This window comes from Cydia pomonella, chromosome 23 (genome assembly GCF_033807575.1).
Source record: "Cydia pomonella isolate Wapato2018A chromosome 23, ilCydPomo1, whole genome shotgun sequence".
NCBI lineage: Eukaryota > Metazoa > Arthropoda > Insecta > Lepidoptera > Tortricidae > Cydia > Cydia pomonella.
Window position 1 is genome coordinate 11,599,115 of NC_084725.1, and position 17,153 is coordinate 11,616,267.

Consider the following 17,153-nt stretch of genomic DNA (forward strand, 5'->3'; position numbering starts at 1 on the left):
AAATACCTTATCTGTGACATAGCTCCTGTCACATATCTGTCAACTTGCCGTCAATCGGTCAATATGATGTTGGTGTCATTTGCCTAATAAAAGCAATAAAATTAATAAAAGTAATAAATTTGTTAGTTCTTAGCTTTTAACTGTAAATTAGTCAAAATGTTACAACCGTGATTGAGTGTGGCGTGTTTTGTTTTAATCTCTTGTTAACATCGAGGGCTTAAATACTATGTTCGAAAGGCAAAACGGTGAAAAATGCGAAATGATGTTCCTACACAAACTTGCGATTCTCGTCGTCAGCGCTCTGCTGATATACGACTTCTATAACAACTCCACGCCTGTAGAAATACGCATTCAGAACCCGCAATTTGCTTTACTAGGCCCGTATAATACTACAGAACCAATCCCGATCGTAGATGTTTACGATCAACTTATTGATTTGAAAAACTTCACTTTCAAAGTTAATCCCCAACCTTGTCAGAACTACGCCGCTGGGTTGCTACTGGTTATAATAATATCTTCAAATCCGAGTAATTATGACAACAGGATGGTTATTCGAAATACTTGGGGGCGTTCTGTAGATTCAACCAAAGTTGTTTTTTTGATGGGCGAATCAGAAAATGCGACTTTGTCTCAAAAGATTCAGAATGAATCGGCCATATTTGGTGATATTGTGCAAGGTAGCTTTACGGATGCTTACCGTAACATGACTTACAAGCATGTGATGGGTTTGAAATGGGTGTCGCATCATTGTCCAATGGCGAAGTATATATTAAAGACGGATGATGATGTTGTGGTGAACTCTCATGCGTTGAGGCAGTTTCTGGCTCGGGAGCTGTCACCGTGGGGAGCAAAGGGACTGATTACTTGTCAGGTGTTGGAGCATGCTTTGGTGCAAAGGTCACATCGGTCTAAGTGGAGAGTGTCACCAGCCGAGTATAAGCCACACTACTATCCAACATACTGTGCAGGTTTGTTAATATTTTAACATAAGATTAAAGTAGAGATCATTATTGTTGTAATAAGAGGAATTAATTAGGTGGTTAAGGTCCTGATCGGAAAAGAAAATGTAGACGGCCATTGGCACACTGGGCTGATGACATAAGTAGCAGGGGCCAACTGGATATGGGAGGCCTAAGGGAGGTTCTGTGTGGTGGTGTGGATTTGTGTAGTGTTTAACAAGTAATTGTCATATAAAGGATGCAACACAAATGGGCAAATACCAATATACAGGGTGACCTTAGCCATTGGACAAACCTCGAAATCCCACGTAGGGCTATTTATCAGGATTGCTCTGACATTAATATTTTTTTAATTATAACAAAAGTGTAGTAATTGAAACAACGCCATGACAGCATAGACAATCTGTTTATTTTTTAAACAAGAAACAACACTTGTCAATGTGCAACATAACACCTTTCCACTAAAACTGACACAACATTAATCAGACTTAAATCTCTCGAATATAATTAACTACTCAACAGTACTCTCTGTGAGTGGACACAACAACAGAAATAAATTCTAACATTACACATGTAACAAAATCAGAATCCAATTATATCCCTCCATTCACTTTCAGGTGGTATCACAATAGGCGGATCACACTCCTGTGACAGATCTCTGACCCATCTCTCTGGTGTATCGCTCATGGGCTCCGGTGGGACTCCAGTCTCAGAATCCTGGTCCACGCTGTTATCTTTCCTTGCTCTGATCTGATCAACATGACGTTGATGTACCACCCCATCTTCAGTTTTTACCTCATAGATTGTTTCACTACTCCGTTTCACCACCATTCCTTTCATCCACTTCTCCAAATTACTATTATATTTTCTTATGTATACTTTTTGGTCAATCGAAAATTCTCTCAAGGCCTTACTTGATACTTGAACAATCTTTTTGCTTTGAGTGGACTCAGGATGCAATGTTGATAATGCAGTTCGAAATTTCCTGTTGTTTAGGAGTTCTGCTGGAGTCTTCCCTGTCACTGTACTGGGAGTTGTTCTTATATGATACAGGAGTTTTGCAATTCTTTCCGGCCATGGTATATCACTCTGACGCTTGATTTTGTTCTTAATTGTCTGCACCGTGCGTTCGGCCTGTCCATTCGAGTTTGGATGATAAGGTGGTGAAGTTATATGTTGTATAGAATTCCTCTTCAAAAAAGTTTCAAATTCATCAGAGACGAAAGCAGTTCCATTGTCTGATACGAGTAAATCGGGCAATCCTTGTTCCGCAAAAATCCTCCTAAGCGACTGTATCACTTGTGTGCTTGACATACTAGACATTACTTCTATTTCTGGCCATTTCGAGTATGCATCCACCAGTATCAAGAAGGTCTTATTCATGAATGGGCCCGCAAAATCAATGTGCAGGCGTTGCCATGCTTTCTCCGACATAGGCCATTCTCTCAGTGTTGCCGGAGGATTGTTGCGAGTCAACTGACAGCGTTCACATTGCTCAACAATTTCAGTGATATCTGCATCCATACCTGGCCAGTAAACGTACGCTCGTGCATAGGCTTTCGATTGTACCATGCCAGCATGCGGTGCATGTATAATCTTTAATACTTGACCCTGCAATTTCTCTGGTATTATGACCCTATTTGAAAACAATAAGCAATCTTTGCTGACTGAAATTGCATCTTTCCTTTGTATATAGGGTAGCAACATGCGGTCATTGCTCTCTGATGGCCACCCATGTAAAGCAAAAAACACAACTTTTTTTAACACCTCATCCTTCTTAGTTTCACAGGCAATATCGCCTACAGAAACTGTCCACCCTTCTGGTGTTTGTTCTAGCAGTAACACTTCTGGCAAAGGAGCTTCCTCCTGCACAGGTTCTGGACTGCACCATCTGCTTAATCCATCAGCATTCTGAATTACCTGGCCTGGCTTATACAAAATGTCATAATTGTAACTAGCTAAAATCAGTGACCAGCGTAGCAAACGTGGAGAGATCTGGTCTGGAATTGGCTTTCTTGGGTTCAAGAGCCCAATTAGCGGCTTATGGTCTGTAACTATGGTAAATTTGACTCCCACCAGGTACTCTCGGAACTTCCTTAGTGCATAAATAATAGCCAGGGCCTCCTTATCCAGTTGGCTGTAATTCCTTTCATGCAGCTGCATAGTTCGTGAAGCCATTGCAATCGGTTTCTCTTGGCCATCTTCAAAAACATGACTTATTACAGCTCCCACGCCATATTCCGAGGCATCGCAAGTGAGAATTACCTCTTTATTCTTGTCAAATTGCACTAGTGTCAAGTCAGAGGTTAACAGCTGTTTAGCCTTCTTAAACGCGTCTTCCTCTAGCGTTCCCCACTTCCAAGTCCTATTTTTCTTCAAAAGCTGATGTAGAGGCTCTAAGATGTCAGACTTAGCTCTGTAGAACCTTTCATAGAAATTGATTAGGCCTAAGAATGCACGGAGCTGTTTCAGATCTGAAGGGCTTGGTCTTTCTTGGATTTCCTTAATCTTTCTTGGGCAAGGGTGTATGCCATTTGCATCAAGAACATAGCCGAGGAAGGTCACTGATGGTACCGAGAATTGACACTTGTTAATGTTTATGGTGAATCCCAGCTCTTGAATACGCTGAAGTACCTTAGCTAGCCTTGCAGCATGTTCAGTCTCATCAGTACCTGTCACCACAATGTCATCTAATAGAACAGCGACACCATCCATGTCTGCAAATTGACTTGACATCACTCGTTGAAATATGCCTGGTGCTGAACTGACCCCAAAAGGTAATCGGTTTACCTTCATCAGTCCTAATGGGGTATTCCATGTCAAAATTTCAGCTGATTCCGTATCTACTAACATTTGTGTATAAGCTTGCTTCAGATCCAGTTTTGAAAATATTTTACCTCCAGCCAGTAATTGGAATGCTTCCGTTGATGTTGGCAGTGGATAAACATCACAGTTTATTGAGATATTAACTGTAGAACGGTAATCGCCACATATTCTCAAGGTTCCATCTTCCTTCCTTACAATGCGGAGTGGTGTAGCCCAATCAGAATATCTCACAGGAGTCAACACTCCAATTGCCTCAAGTCGCTTCAGTTCAGTTTTCACCTCTTCTCTAAGAGCATAAGGGATAGGTCGACATTTCAGAAACTTTGGTTGACCTTCATTCTTCAGAATTAGTTTTGCAGGCGGCCCCGTATAACAACCCAGTTGATCACTAAATACTTTAGGGTATTTCAACTGCAGTTCTTCTGGTACTTGACTTGTCCAACAGAGTCCTTCAACTTGTATGCCCAATGGCGCAAACCAATTTCTTCCCAAAATATTAGGTCCCCTGTCTTCAGCAACAATTATTGTTAATTCATGTTCAAGCCCTTTGTATCCAACTTTAACTTTAGCTAATCCCTTCAGCTTAATTGGATGCCGACCCCAGGTGATAAGGTTTATGTTAGCATCCTCCAATTTAATCTTGAACTGCAGATTTCTCCATGTTTCATATGAGATAACAGTACGTGCAGCCCCCGAGTCCACTTCAAACTGAACTTCTTTATCATGCAACTTGATTATAGTGAAGATCTTGCTACTAGCTTGCTCAGCACTTGACTTGACATGTACTTGCAGGATTTCATTCATGTAGGCGAAGTCCTCCTTGCTGTCGTCCAGTTCTTCAACTTCAACCAGGTTAATTTTCTTCTTATTACGATTCCAACATACGGCAACCGTATGGCCCACCTTCTTGCAGTAGTTACAGTTTGCCCTAGCAAATTTACAGCCTCTAGGGTTATGATTCGCCCCGCAGTGACGACAGGCAGTCTCGCGCTTTTGCGAGCCGACGTTAACTAGGTTGGTGTCCATCGGTTCAGATATACTTGTGCTCGTTGTTGGTTTGGTCTCCAGAGGTGTTGAGGTACTTGTTTGCGGGTAAAGGTCGCTCACAGTTTGCTCATATTGAACACTTCGGCTTACGGCTTTTGCGAACGTTAAATTGTCCGTTTTCAGTAATTCTCGCCGCAAACGCACATCTCTAACTCCCAACACCAGTCTGTCACGCAATTGTCTTTCTAAATCACTGAAGTTACAATGCACTGCTATCGCTTTAATGGCCGAAATAAAGGATTGCATTTTTTCACTTTTCTCTTGACATCGTAGATGGAATTTCCCGGCTTCGAGTATTTCGCTTTTCTCGGGCGCGAAAAACTTGTCTAATACGGCCAAGATATCATCAAAGTTCACTTCCACGAGTTTTTTCGGCGCCACTAATGAACTTAAAAATGCAAAAGTATCTTTTCCACATTGTGAAAGGAAAATGGCGCGGGCACTTTCTAGGTTATTTTCCACGCCCAGTGCTTGTAGCGCAAATAACATTTGTTCTTTATACACTTTCCAATCGTCCTTTTTTTGATCGAAAGCCCCGGGCAGCAAGAAATTCGTATTTAACGCCATTTCGCTAATAACAACTAATTAAATTTCCTCGAATCGCCAATGTAGTAATTGAAACAACGCCATGACAGCATAGACAATCTGTTTATTTTTTAAACAAGAAACAACACTTGTCAATGTGCAACATAACAAAAAGATAAAAAAATTGCAGTAATCAACAACAAAAAGAAACACACTGTGTTAATCTTTGGCAGTGTTTTTGACAATTTGTTCGAAATATTTGATAATGATGACATTTTTCAAAAGTCAGAAGCTTACTAGTGTCATAAATAACAATCATAATGAAAAAGGTTGAAGAAGGTTCCATGCTATTCCTTGAGGATATTAATTACCTTAGGAACTACTAACACATACAGGCTGCTCCAAAGTAAAAAATGGTAATTAATAACCTAACCGCTACACCAGTTGTTATGATACTTTGTACAATGGTTCTAAATACCCTAATGCATATGTACATTTCGGCTTTGTCCAATGGCTAGGACACACTGTATAAATCAAATATATTTCAGTATTATTCTTTTTCTTATATCATGTTAGTGACTAATAAAATAAGCATACATTTTTTTTGGTGTATTCAATTTTATAATAGAAAAAACATGGAACTAATAAAATATGCTTATTTGTCACATATACCATATAGTAAAGAGAAATTCTTTATGTTCAAATGCTTTTAGGATGGGCCATCCTCTACTCCCAAGATGTGGTGCCTCGACTGTTAAAGACAGCCCAATCTACCCCTTACTTCTGGATAGACGATGTCCACGTCACCGGCGTGGTGGCCCAGCAGATAGGTGTGGCCCGTACACCGCTGGCCAGCCTGGTGCTGTCTAGGAACCGGGCCACGATGCTGACATCACTCGGAGCTGATTATGCTGGGAAGTTCTTGTTCGGGCCACCGGATATTAGTGTTAGTAAGATCTCACAGATCTGGAAGGCTATTCCGGAATAAGTTCAAGGGTTCAGCCACCATTTCAACGGCCATATAGTACAGTCAGTTATAGAAGTTAAGAGGAAATGTTAGTGTTCATTATTCCATACAAACATTCTCGACATTTTCCTCTCTGGATTTTGGCCCTAGATGATTTTTTTTATATGAGATCAATATTACCATTACCTGTGTCTATATGTTTTGGTTTTTATTTTTAATATAGTCGGCAAACGAGCAGACGAGCCGTAAAATATGTTTTCGAGCCAAGTTTTTTATAAGAACTAGGTTATTTCAAACAGCGCTAAAAACGGCCAAACAAAAGCGCCGTAAACAGACGCTTAGCATACAAAATCGGCAACAATAAACGCAAATATCAAAACAATCTGGGGGCCTACCGCGAAAATCGAAGTTCGTCAATTGCGGTCATTTTTCTCTGTCACTCTAATGACGTCTTAGAGAGAGTAAAAGAGAAAAATCCCCGCAATTGGCGAATTTCGGTTTTCGCGGTAGGCCTCCAGACACAGATAATTTATTTCTCATTCCTTTATGATTGGTTAAGTTTTGGAGGAAAATATCGAGAACGAAACCTCGATTTCTGAGATTTTTACGCAGGATTTTTCGCCTTAGCTGCAGTTGTCTTTATCACACTAATTCTAGGAATCGCCCCCGACAGCGCGACGGAGATATTTAACTAAAGTTCTCAATGTTGAGAAAGGGCTCAGCTGGTATTACCTCTAAAAGGCGTTATTCATAAACAACTGTCAAGCCCTTGATAATCATTCGTCTTTATCTGTGTTATCAACATTTGTGTTTGTTAGAAAGGGACAAAAATGCTTAATTTTGTAATAACGAGGTATGTGGGCAAGATGTACAAAATGACCTGTATCTGTACAGTACTCTTTAGGGTTCCATACCCAAAGGGTAAAACGGGACCCTATTACTAAGACTCCGCTGTCCGTCCGTCTGTCTGTCACCAGGCTGTATCTCATGAACCGTGATAGCTAGACAGTTGAAATTTTCACAGATGATGTGTTTCTGTTGCCGCTATAACAACAAATATTAAAAAGTACGGAACCCTCGGTGGGCGAGTCCGACTCGCAGTTGTCCGATTTTTTTTTCTTCAATAAAGCTTTACTCAGTTCATTTTGAACAGCTTGCCGGCTTAGTAACTTGTGCAGCTGACTGTGGTTTCTTGTGTAGAATGTATAACTATAGCAAGAAGAAGAAAATCATAACTCTGGCAAACCAGTTTACTCAGTAGAAAAAGTTTAAAATGTAGGCGCGAAGAGTCAATCTTCAATACAAAATTTTGAATTTTACACCTTTTTCTACTGACAAATATTGGTTTGCCAGACTATAAATTCACTAAAAATGGCTGCATCAAATGCTGGTCCTTAAAATAAAATAATAATAAGTACATAACATCAGAATAATTGCTTGAATGTTGCGTTTAATAGTAAGTAGGGGAAATTGTCAATTACTGGCCACTCTTTAATAACTGACCACTTTATACTAAAAATGAATTGTATTCACCTATTAAAATTATCATTTTTAGTATAACACAATTATTATTTTTTATGGACACATTAAAGTAATTTTCATTAGGATTAATTGTTTGTTGCTTGTTGCTTGGTGCAGTTGCGTATGCTAAAAGGAACGTTGGAAGACCGATGCTGCGCTTTAAAGACTGTGTTAAGCGAGACATGTCAGCATTTGAAATCGACCACCATGCCTGGGAAACTTTAGCTGAGGACCGTGATGGATGGCGCAAGCGTGTTGTGGAGGGGAGAAAGCTATGCGACCAAGCCTGGCTTACTACGTTAGATAGCAGAAGGTGTCGCAGAAAGCAAATCGGGACTGGAACCTCAGGTGGCATGAGCTTTCTCTGCCAAAAATGTGGGAGGTCGTGCCGCTCACGCATCGGCCTCCACAGTCACCAAACCCGTTGTCTAAACAGCAATGCTTAAATCGTGTGCAATAGACGCAAAGGCCTGTGATGAATTGTTTTATATAATACAAAACAGTAACGTTAAAACATTTCTAATTATTGAAAAAACGATAAAAATAAACGAACAGTCACTTCTTCACACACACACTTTTTTTCACATTTTAGCTACTCAAAACAGTGAAATTTATTGTCTTTTCGGAACAGTAAAATTTACTGTTTTGTTCTATAAGCTCATATGGAATTGTTTGTTTAAAGCATTAAACGTTAATGCAATTTCAATTGTTTTGAATGTTTTTTTTTTCTCAGTGAAGGTGTCTAATAATTGGCCACCTTTCAATAACACGACATATTATACTAAAAAGAATTCTGTTTATAGGCAAATAGAATTCATTTTCAGTATAAGGTGGTCAGTTACTGAAGTGGCCGGTAATTGACGATTTACCCTAATTTTACTATTTTAAATGTCTTTTTGTAATCATTCCAAGTTAAGAATATAAACTCATTTTTACGACTGGTTAAAACTTTCTTAACGTAGATAGGTACATAGAGTACATAGTGTTTTTTTACAAGCTTTTATTTACTTTCACCTGACCATTGTCTGTTTGTAATCAAATCTTGCAAGTTAAATTTGATCCACTTCCCGGTTTCGGGTGTCAATGCAATATTATGGTACCATCGAGCTGATCAGATGATGGAGACAAGAGGTGGACATAGGAACTCTGTGATAAAACAACGCAACCTAATTGTGTTTGGGGTTTTTAGAATAAAAGCTTGTACCAAAAATATTTTTTTTGCCAAAAACTTATTGCTGCATTTATTTGAGTGATGAGCACAGATATTTGTTGCTGAGCCATGGGTGTTGTCTATGTAGATATTTAATTTGTATATGAATCATTTATGTTATTGTCTGACCCACAACACAAGCCTTATTTAGCTTACTGTGGGGCTTAGTCAATTTGTGTAAGGATGTCCTATATCTATTCATATGTCGTAATATTATTAATTAAGAATCATTATATTCACTTAAATTAAGGGCAATATTGATCTTTGCATAGCGATCCTACAGAAAGGTGTATTCCCATTTGGCCGCGCCGCACATGATGGGAACGAATCATTCACATCAGGGATGTCACGAATGTCCCATTTTCACATTGGCGAATACGAATGCGAATCCAAAAGTCCAGGATGCGAATACGAATACGAATGTTAGGGAATATTTAGTGTATCATTCGGATTTATTATAACACAGAAAACATACATGGCATGAACAAAAAACTTAAATTTCCTTAAATACAGATGCTTCTATATACGTATCTCACGAACAACATAACCTATACCGGATCATTCCTACTTAGAAAAAAATACATAAAATATATGTAACCTTAGAATGGGATGTTATAATGCGTTGAGAAATGCTGCCTACTAGTCAAAATGCATTACTTGAAAACAGTTTGGACCCACTGTCCATACGCGAGTTGACGAGACAGGACACAACTTGCGCACATTCGCATTCGCAAAATATTCGCTTCATTTGATGCGAATGCGAATGTTTAAAATGATGCGAATATTCGTGACATCCCTATTATTATTATGTCTTTCCCATCACGGAACAATGGTGTTCCGGACCTTTGGGAGGCGTGCGCGGAGCCGAAGCCAACACGTAGAGGCCCTTTTGACACTTTAATGAAATGTAAGGGGTACACCTAGCGGATGTTGCCCTTGCCCGTGTCATGGGACGCACGCAGAGGCAGCACCCGCCAGGGTGTAAGGACTATTTGGGAGTTGATGGAATCTAAAATGAACTGGGCTATTGGGTGAAAGCGATGGACTAAATACTGGGCTATGGGATAAAAAACCGGACGCCTGCCTAATAAAACGGTATTCAATTTTATTTCCGGCAGACGGTGACTCGCCCCCACAAGGTGGGCCCCCACAAAAAGCGACATCTAGGATGGCTCAAGGGCAACACCGGTGTGAGCGGCTCAGGGGTGTCGAGAGGTGTACGCCGCTTTCTACCCAGTGGCTGCGAGCAGCCACTGTGCCAACTCGCGTCTTATGCAATTTTTCACTTCCACCCCTGGAGCTTATAGCTCTAACGACTCCACTCTGGCCGGCCGGCTAATTATTATTATTATTATTATTTTATTCCTAATTCACAACTATGCCCATCGGAGACAAATGTGGGAATACACTTATTCTATTGCACCTGGCGGCCTACCGCGAAAACCGAAACTCGCAAATTGCGGGGATCTTTCTCTTTTACTCTTACTAAGACGTAATTAGAGTGACAGAGAAAAATGGCCGCAATTGACGAACTTCGATTTTCGCGGTTATAGCCCAGTACCCCTAGTGTAACTAAATTCGATTTTGAAACGTGACGTACGCGTTTGCGTTTAGTCTCATTTTGTATTGGATTTAGAAAGAGCGCGCCAAGCGGGACGTTTTGGAAACTCAAAATCCTATACAAAATGAGACTTAACGCAAACGCGTTCGTCACGTTATGATGTCGATAAAATTTACACTAGGGGTACTGGGCCTAAATTTGATTCGAGAAATTGAATGGCTGTCATATTACTACCATATCGTACAGTCAGCTGCAAAAATATGTATCAGGAGAATCGTCTCATAAATATGGTACCAGGCTCTTATTACACTGGAATAAGATGCTATGGGACATATTTTTGAGTAAGACGTGTAAGTACACCTATATTTTTACACTTGACTGTACATGGCCGAAATTTCATAAAAAGTCGCTTTTTCTGCAATCTTAAAAAAAAATTGGAGATACGAAAAAAAAAAAAAGAAAAGAAAAGGTTGAAAAGGTTGTCTGGAAGAGATCGCTTTTTAGCGATAAGACCGCCTGTTGTTTACCTCTTCTTTATGTGTTGTATTATTTGTACTGTTTCTGTATTGAGGTGTGCAATAAAGTGTATTTGTATTGTATTGTATTGTATCACCTCGAACTCTGAGCTGAGCCACCTAAGCTTACCTGATTGCGGCGAATATTATTATTCGTATAATAATTCTTCATTGTTGTACACGCTGTAGAGAAACTCCGATTGTACATATTTATCCTTTATTTAAAAAAATCATTAGCAACGACTTTTTCACCACAGCAGCTCGAACAAGCCTACTTTCGTCACTCCGGAGAGTGACAAAAGTGCGACTTTCCTCACTCCAGGGAGTGAGACATGCTTTCGTCATAATGATGATGCCTTTCATTCATGAATGTAAATAAATGTGGTTAACTTTACTTGATGTTGAATTTTTTTAAACTAATATTTTCTCACTACTGAGGTGAAAAGTTGTATGTGTCACAGCGACAAAGAGCAAAGTTATTTTACATCTCGTGTTTTTGAGACTTTCGCTTACTCAGGACTCAAAATCAACACTCGCATGAAAAACCAACTTTCCTCTCTTATTGCACAAATAACTATACTGTGTGCGACGCGCTCAGCTCACACAAAAAAATTGGCCCATTGTAATGCTCACTGTACCCATAAAAATTAATTTGGTATCAAAACCTACCATAATAATTATGTTATATATTTAAGATATTATGTTCCAATAGAATTATTATGAACTAAAGATAAGTCGATTTGTTTTGTAATTGTTATTGACTTTGACCGAATTATGTATAAGTATGTTTATACAGGTCACAATAATAAATGACGCAACTCTGGTTTTTTGGGTAGGTTAGAAGGTTTGGTTATCTGATAGTTCATTCACAAGCAGAGCGGATTTCAGTCTAATCAAGAAAAAAATCTTGAGAGTAGTGATAAACTCAACATTCATAAGGTGCAGATCTTTAGAGGAGTTTCCTCCCGCGGACGCTCCGGCTGTGGAATAAGCTCCCTGCCGACGTTTTTTCGAGGGACTACAAAGGAGTTCTTCAAAAAAGTAGTGTACAGGTTTTTAACCTTTTGAACGCCACGCGTACGATAGTACGCGGCGCGTAATCGTGAACTTTGTCGGTACGCATGAAGGATATTGGGCTGTAGCCGCGCGCGTGATATGACGTCTTTGGCGGTCAAAAGGTTAAAGAGTAGGCAATGCGCATGTAATACCTGGAATTGCAGGCGTCCATAGGCTACAGTGACTGCTTACCATCAGGCGGGCCGTATGCTTGGTTGCAACCTATTAAAAAATGCGTGAGTGTCATGGACGTGGAAGTTAAGAAACTTTCTCTCACTCTGTTGGAACGAAGCGAAGTTAAGAAAGGGTTGTGACGGGTTTTCGTGGCAGAAAAATCTTATACTTTGTTTCGTCTAGGGCCTATCCGCCAAGTCCGTGCCGTCCGATAAGGAACTTCGTTCCAAAAAAAACTAGTACCACGCCCTATGGAATAAACATAAGGGCTCCTCTGCACGATGGCCCAGCGTAGGCCAGTCCAAGGGACGCAGCTATGCGGTGGAATGAGATAGCAATATCACTTGCTCCCTCTAACGCATAAATGCCTTGGACTGGCCTACGCTAGGCCATCGTGTAGAGGAGCCATAACTCATAAGTAGGCAAAGTACGAATCCTGACTACAAATGTGCAAGTTACAGAAATTTCAAGAAACACAAGAAATAAAGTTTCCATATTGGAAATGGAAAAATTCTTTTCCTATACTAAATATGAGAATCATCCGAAATTAACCCATGTAGTTTCACAATACAATTTAGGTCGCTTTACACATACAGCCAAAGAATTTAACTTCATTACCATTTCGTACCTTGTACAGTGCATGGTGAGACTACGAAACGTTGGCAGTGCATGGTGAGACTACGAAACGTTGGCAGTGCATGGTGAGGCTACGAAACCTATGTAAGATCGATCATTGTACCTGTGTTTTCACAAATAAATAATCTCTCTCTCTCTCTCTCTCTCTCTCTCTCTCTAGTATGAAAGTCGCTAGGGACCTCATACTATTGTCACTGTGATAAGGGCTTGATGTGCATAAATCACGCGAGGTTTATTTGGTGAGGTTCTTGGCGACCCCCCCCCCCCCCCCTCCTAGGGCCAAGTGACGATTTATATTTAATATAACCGAGAAAAAGTATGTGGTAGATATTTTTCTTAGTTTCGCTCACTATAGAAAAATACACATGAGGATTTCTTACACTCCCCACTCCCCCAACGTGATCTGTCGTGACCCCCTCCCCCCCCTAGAACTATAAAATAAAATCAGTTTTCATCCAACCGTCGTTTTCATACACAACATGGTGGCAGCGGTGGTGTTTTAAATTACGTTAAATCGAGTTTACGTTCGCGTTTGGTGCCTAAAAGTGCAACAAAGTTAGGTATTCAGTGTTTTGTATAGTGATCATACGTAAAGTTAACATGGAACACGCGAGACCGCCGTCGGAGCTCAGTTTGGATGGCAGCCCCGTCAGCCGGGCTGACGCATGGCGGAAATGGAAAACGCAGTTTGTTTTGTTCCTAAAAGCATCTGGGGTGCATAAGGAAGAATCAGCTGTGCAGTCCAGTTTACTCATCAATTTGATAGGGCCGGACGGCTTTGATGTTTATCAAACACTCTCATTCGAAAGCGAATCTGACCGAGAAGATGTCAACGCGGTACTTAAAAAATTTGATGAGTACTTCCGAGTGAAGTCAAATCTAACATTAGCTAGATATAATTTTTTTACAAGGAGTCAGGAACAAGGAGAAACGATCGGCCAATATGTCGTGTCTTTGGAAGATTCGCTTATTCGTGATCGTATAGTTTGCGGCATAAAAAATGGAATCGTGCGCGACCGCCTGTTGCGAGTCGAGGAATTAAGTTTAGATAAGGCGATTAAGATGTGCGAGGCCGATGAGGTGTCGGCCGACGGTAGCCGGTGCTTGGAGTCCCGCGGGGCGGGACCGGCGCGGGTGGACGCGGTGCGCGTCCGCCAGCACGGCGCGCGCGGGGGCCGCCGCGGCCGGGGCCGAGCCGCGGGCGCCTGGGGCGCCGCCACGCGCCAGCCAAGGGCGCAGCCTCGCGCCAGCGCCAGCGCCGGGCAGGATCAGCCGGGAGCGAGCTGTCATGGTTGTGGTATGCAGTGTCTGCCGGGTACGTGTCCCGCAATGAATGTGAAGTGTTATGTGTGTCAAAATTACGGTCATTATGCGAGGCAGTGTAACGCGCCACAAGGTATTAAAAAAATGTACGGCATCGAAGTACATGAAGAGGAATCGGACGGCTACGAGGACGATTGTGAGTTATTTTATGTTTCCGTGGTAGAAAATATTTCGCTTGTAGGACGGTCCGATGATGATGATGATGATCGCGTTTGGTATGAAACTTTGACCCGCGATGGCGGTGGTTCGGAGCGCTTTAAATTAGATTCGGGGGCGGACATTAGCGTACTGTCGTACAAGCGATTTTCTGCCTTAGGGTATAGTGATTCGATTATACAAAACAAGCATGGTGTGAGATTACTTAACTATAGTGAGGAAAAAATTCCTATAAAAGGTATTTGTTATTTAAATTGGTGGCATAAAAATAAAAAATACTATGTTAAATTTGCTATAGCGAGTATTCTATGTGAAAGCGTACTGGGCAGACGAGCATGTCGTGAAATGGGATTAATTAAACGGGTTCATGATGTTACATTGAATGATTATAGTGACTTATTTGAGGGTCTTGGATGTTTACCGGGTGAATATAGCATTATCATCGACCCGACCGTACCCCCGGTAGTGAGCGCGCCGCGAAAAGTGCCGCTCGCGCTGCGCGATAAGTTGCTTGCCGAGTTGAATAGGATGACGGACTTGGGCGTGATAAGAAAAGTGACTCATCCTACTTTATGGGTTAATTCTATCGTTTTAGCGGCTAAAAAAAATGGAGATATTAGGATATGCCTAGACCCTCGTCCATTAAACTGTGCTATTCGCCGTGCTCACTTTCAACTACCAACAATTACAGAGTTAACTTCAAAATTACACGGAGCATGCTATTTTTCGGTGTTAGACGCAAATTCGGGATTTTGGGCAATAAAACTAGATGACGCCAGTGCTGACCTCTGCACATTCGGGACACCTTTTGGACGATTCCAGTTTACTAGATTACCGTTTGGAATTAATTGTGCATCGGAAGTTTTCCACGCCAAGATGAAACAGTTGCTGGAGAATCTAGACGGGATCGATTCTTTTATTGATGACATTATTTGCTGGGGTAGAACAAAAGAGGAGCACGACGAGCGGCTGATTGCATTACTAGAAAAAGCGCGGAGTATCAATTTAAAATTTAATAAATCTAAATGCAAAATAGGTGTTGAAGAGGTGACGTATCTTGGTCATGTGTTCAGCAAGAATGGTATGAAACCCGACTGCACTAAAGTTAAAGCGATTATTGAAATGCCGTCTCCCATGGACAAGAAATCATTAGAACGTTTTTTGGGGGCAACTAATTACTTGTCAAAATTTATACCAAGTTATTCAGAGCATACTAAACCGCTAACTAGTTTATTAAGAAAAGATACAGCTTGGATTTGGGACGCGGTGCATCAGAACGCGCTTGACAAACTAAAGAAACTGATCAGTGAAAGTCCGGTTTTAGCCTTATACGACGTGCAGCAGCCGGTAGTGCTGTCGGTTGACGCGAGCAGCATCGCGCTGGGCGCGGTTTTGCTGCAAGACGGGCGGCCCGTGGAGTATGCTTCGCGCATGCTCACTGATACACAAACCAGGTACGCTCAGGTTGAAAAAGAGATGTTGGCTATTTTATTTGCTTGCGAAAAGTTTCGCCAATACATTTATGGGAAGAGAAACGTGGTCGTGGAAACAGATCACAAACCACTTGAGAGTTTATTTAAAAAGCCATTAGAGTCCGTCCCAGTACGTTTGCAACGAATGTTATTACGCTTGCAGGGCCTAGATTTATTGGTCACGTATAAACCGGGCAAATATATGTACTTAGCAGACACTTTGTCTCGTGCATCTTTACCCGAAAAATACGATGAAACTGTAAGCAACGGAATAATGTATCAGGTAGATCTCTTAATGACTGGTGTAAATATGTCAAAAAATAAATTAAGAGCGGTTAAAGAGGAAACCTTGAAAGACAGTAGTTTGGTTACGTTGTTAAATTACATACACAAGGGCTGGCCGAATAATAAGTACGAAGTGGCTGAAAATGTGAAGTGTTACTGGTCAATGAAGGATGAATTGTTTGTGGTGGATGACATAATATTTAAAAACAGTTTAATTTTAATTCCGAGTTCGATGCGAGCTGAAATGCTCAAGGTCATCCACGATGGACATCTTGGCATTGATCGGTGTAAAAGACGCGCTAGACAAGTGTTGTTTTGGCCTGGAATTAATAAAGAAATTGAAATGTACGTAAGTAGTGTAAATATGTATGTTCCATCTCAAAACTATTCCGCCAGAGGGCGCCACTTGGTAGTTCGGCAAAGATCCGTTAGAGGGCGCCACTTGGTAGTTCGGCAAAGATCCGTTAGAGGGCGCCACTTGGTAGTTCGGCAAAGATCCGTTAGATGGCGCCACTTGGTAGTTCGGCAAAGATCCGCCAGAGGGCGCCACTTGGTAGTTCGGCAAAGATCCGTTAGATGGCGCCACTTGGTAGTTGTTCATTGATCCCCGTCAGATGGCGTTACTTTGTACGTGTAAGTTAGTTAGTTATCGATGAATTTAAAAAGTTCGGCAAAGATCCGTTAGATGGCGTCACTTGTTCCTTCCGCAATGATCCGTCTTTGTAAGTAAGTTAGCTATGGATCTGTTTAAAAAATATATAGAGGGCGCCACTTGCCCCCTTCCCGCCGCCTCCCCGCCCTCCCCCGCCCCCTCCCCGCCGCTGCCCCTGGCCCTGCGCCCCTTGGTAGTTGTGCATATATCCTCGCCAGTTGGCGCTACTTTCTATGTTTAAGGTATTTATCTCCCGAGGGAAAACTTC

The 17,153-nt window shown here is 41.3% G+C and overlaps 1 protein-coding gene across 2 annotated transcripts; it reads left to right on the forward strand.

Annotated features, from left to right (window-relative positions):
- Positions 1–68: 68 nt before the first annotated feature.
- On the forward strand, positions 69–13,136 carry LOC133530638 (beta-1,3-galactosyltransferase 5-like). 2 transcript variants are annotated; one of them, XM_061868649.1, is made up of 3 exons: positions 69–968; positions 6,071–6,303; positions 12,999–13,136. In XM_061868649.1, exons 1-3 carry the CDS (start codon positions 227–229, stop codon positions 13,035–13,037), a joined length of 1,014 nt encoding a protein of 337 aa, XP_061724633.1. In that variant the 5' UTR covers positions 69–226; the 3' UTR covers positions 13,038–13,136. The 2 variants fall into 2 exon arrangements, with proteins under 2 accessions (XP_061724633.1, XP_061724632.1); XM_061868648.1 differs by lacking the exon at positions 12,999–13,136 and having other exon boundaries at positions 71–968; positions 6,071–11,525.
- Positions 13,137–17,153: the final 4,017 nt, after the last annotated feature.

Excerpts from the sequence above, each read along its gene's own strand:
- LOC133530638 (XM_061868648.1), top strand. The coding sequence starts at position 227 with ATGTTCGAAAGGCAAAACGGTGAAAAATGCGAAATGATGTTCCTACAC. Across the intron at positions 969-6,070 it reads CTATCCAACATACTGTGCAG|GATGGGCCATCCTCTACTCC; the intron begins GTTTGTTAATAT and ends AAATGCTTTTAG.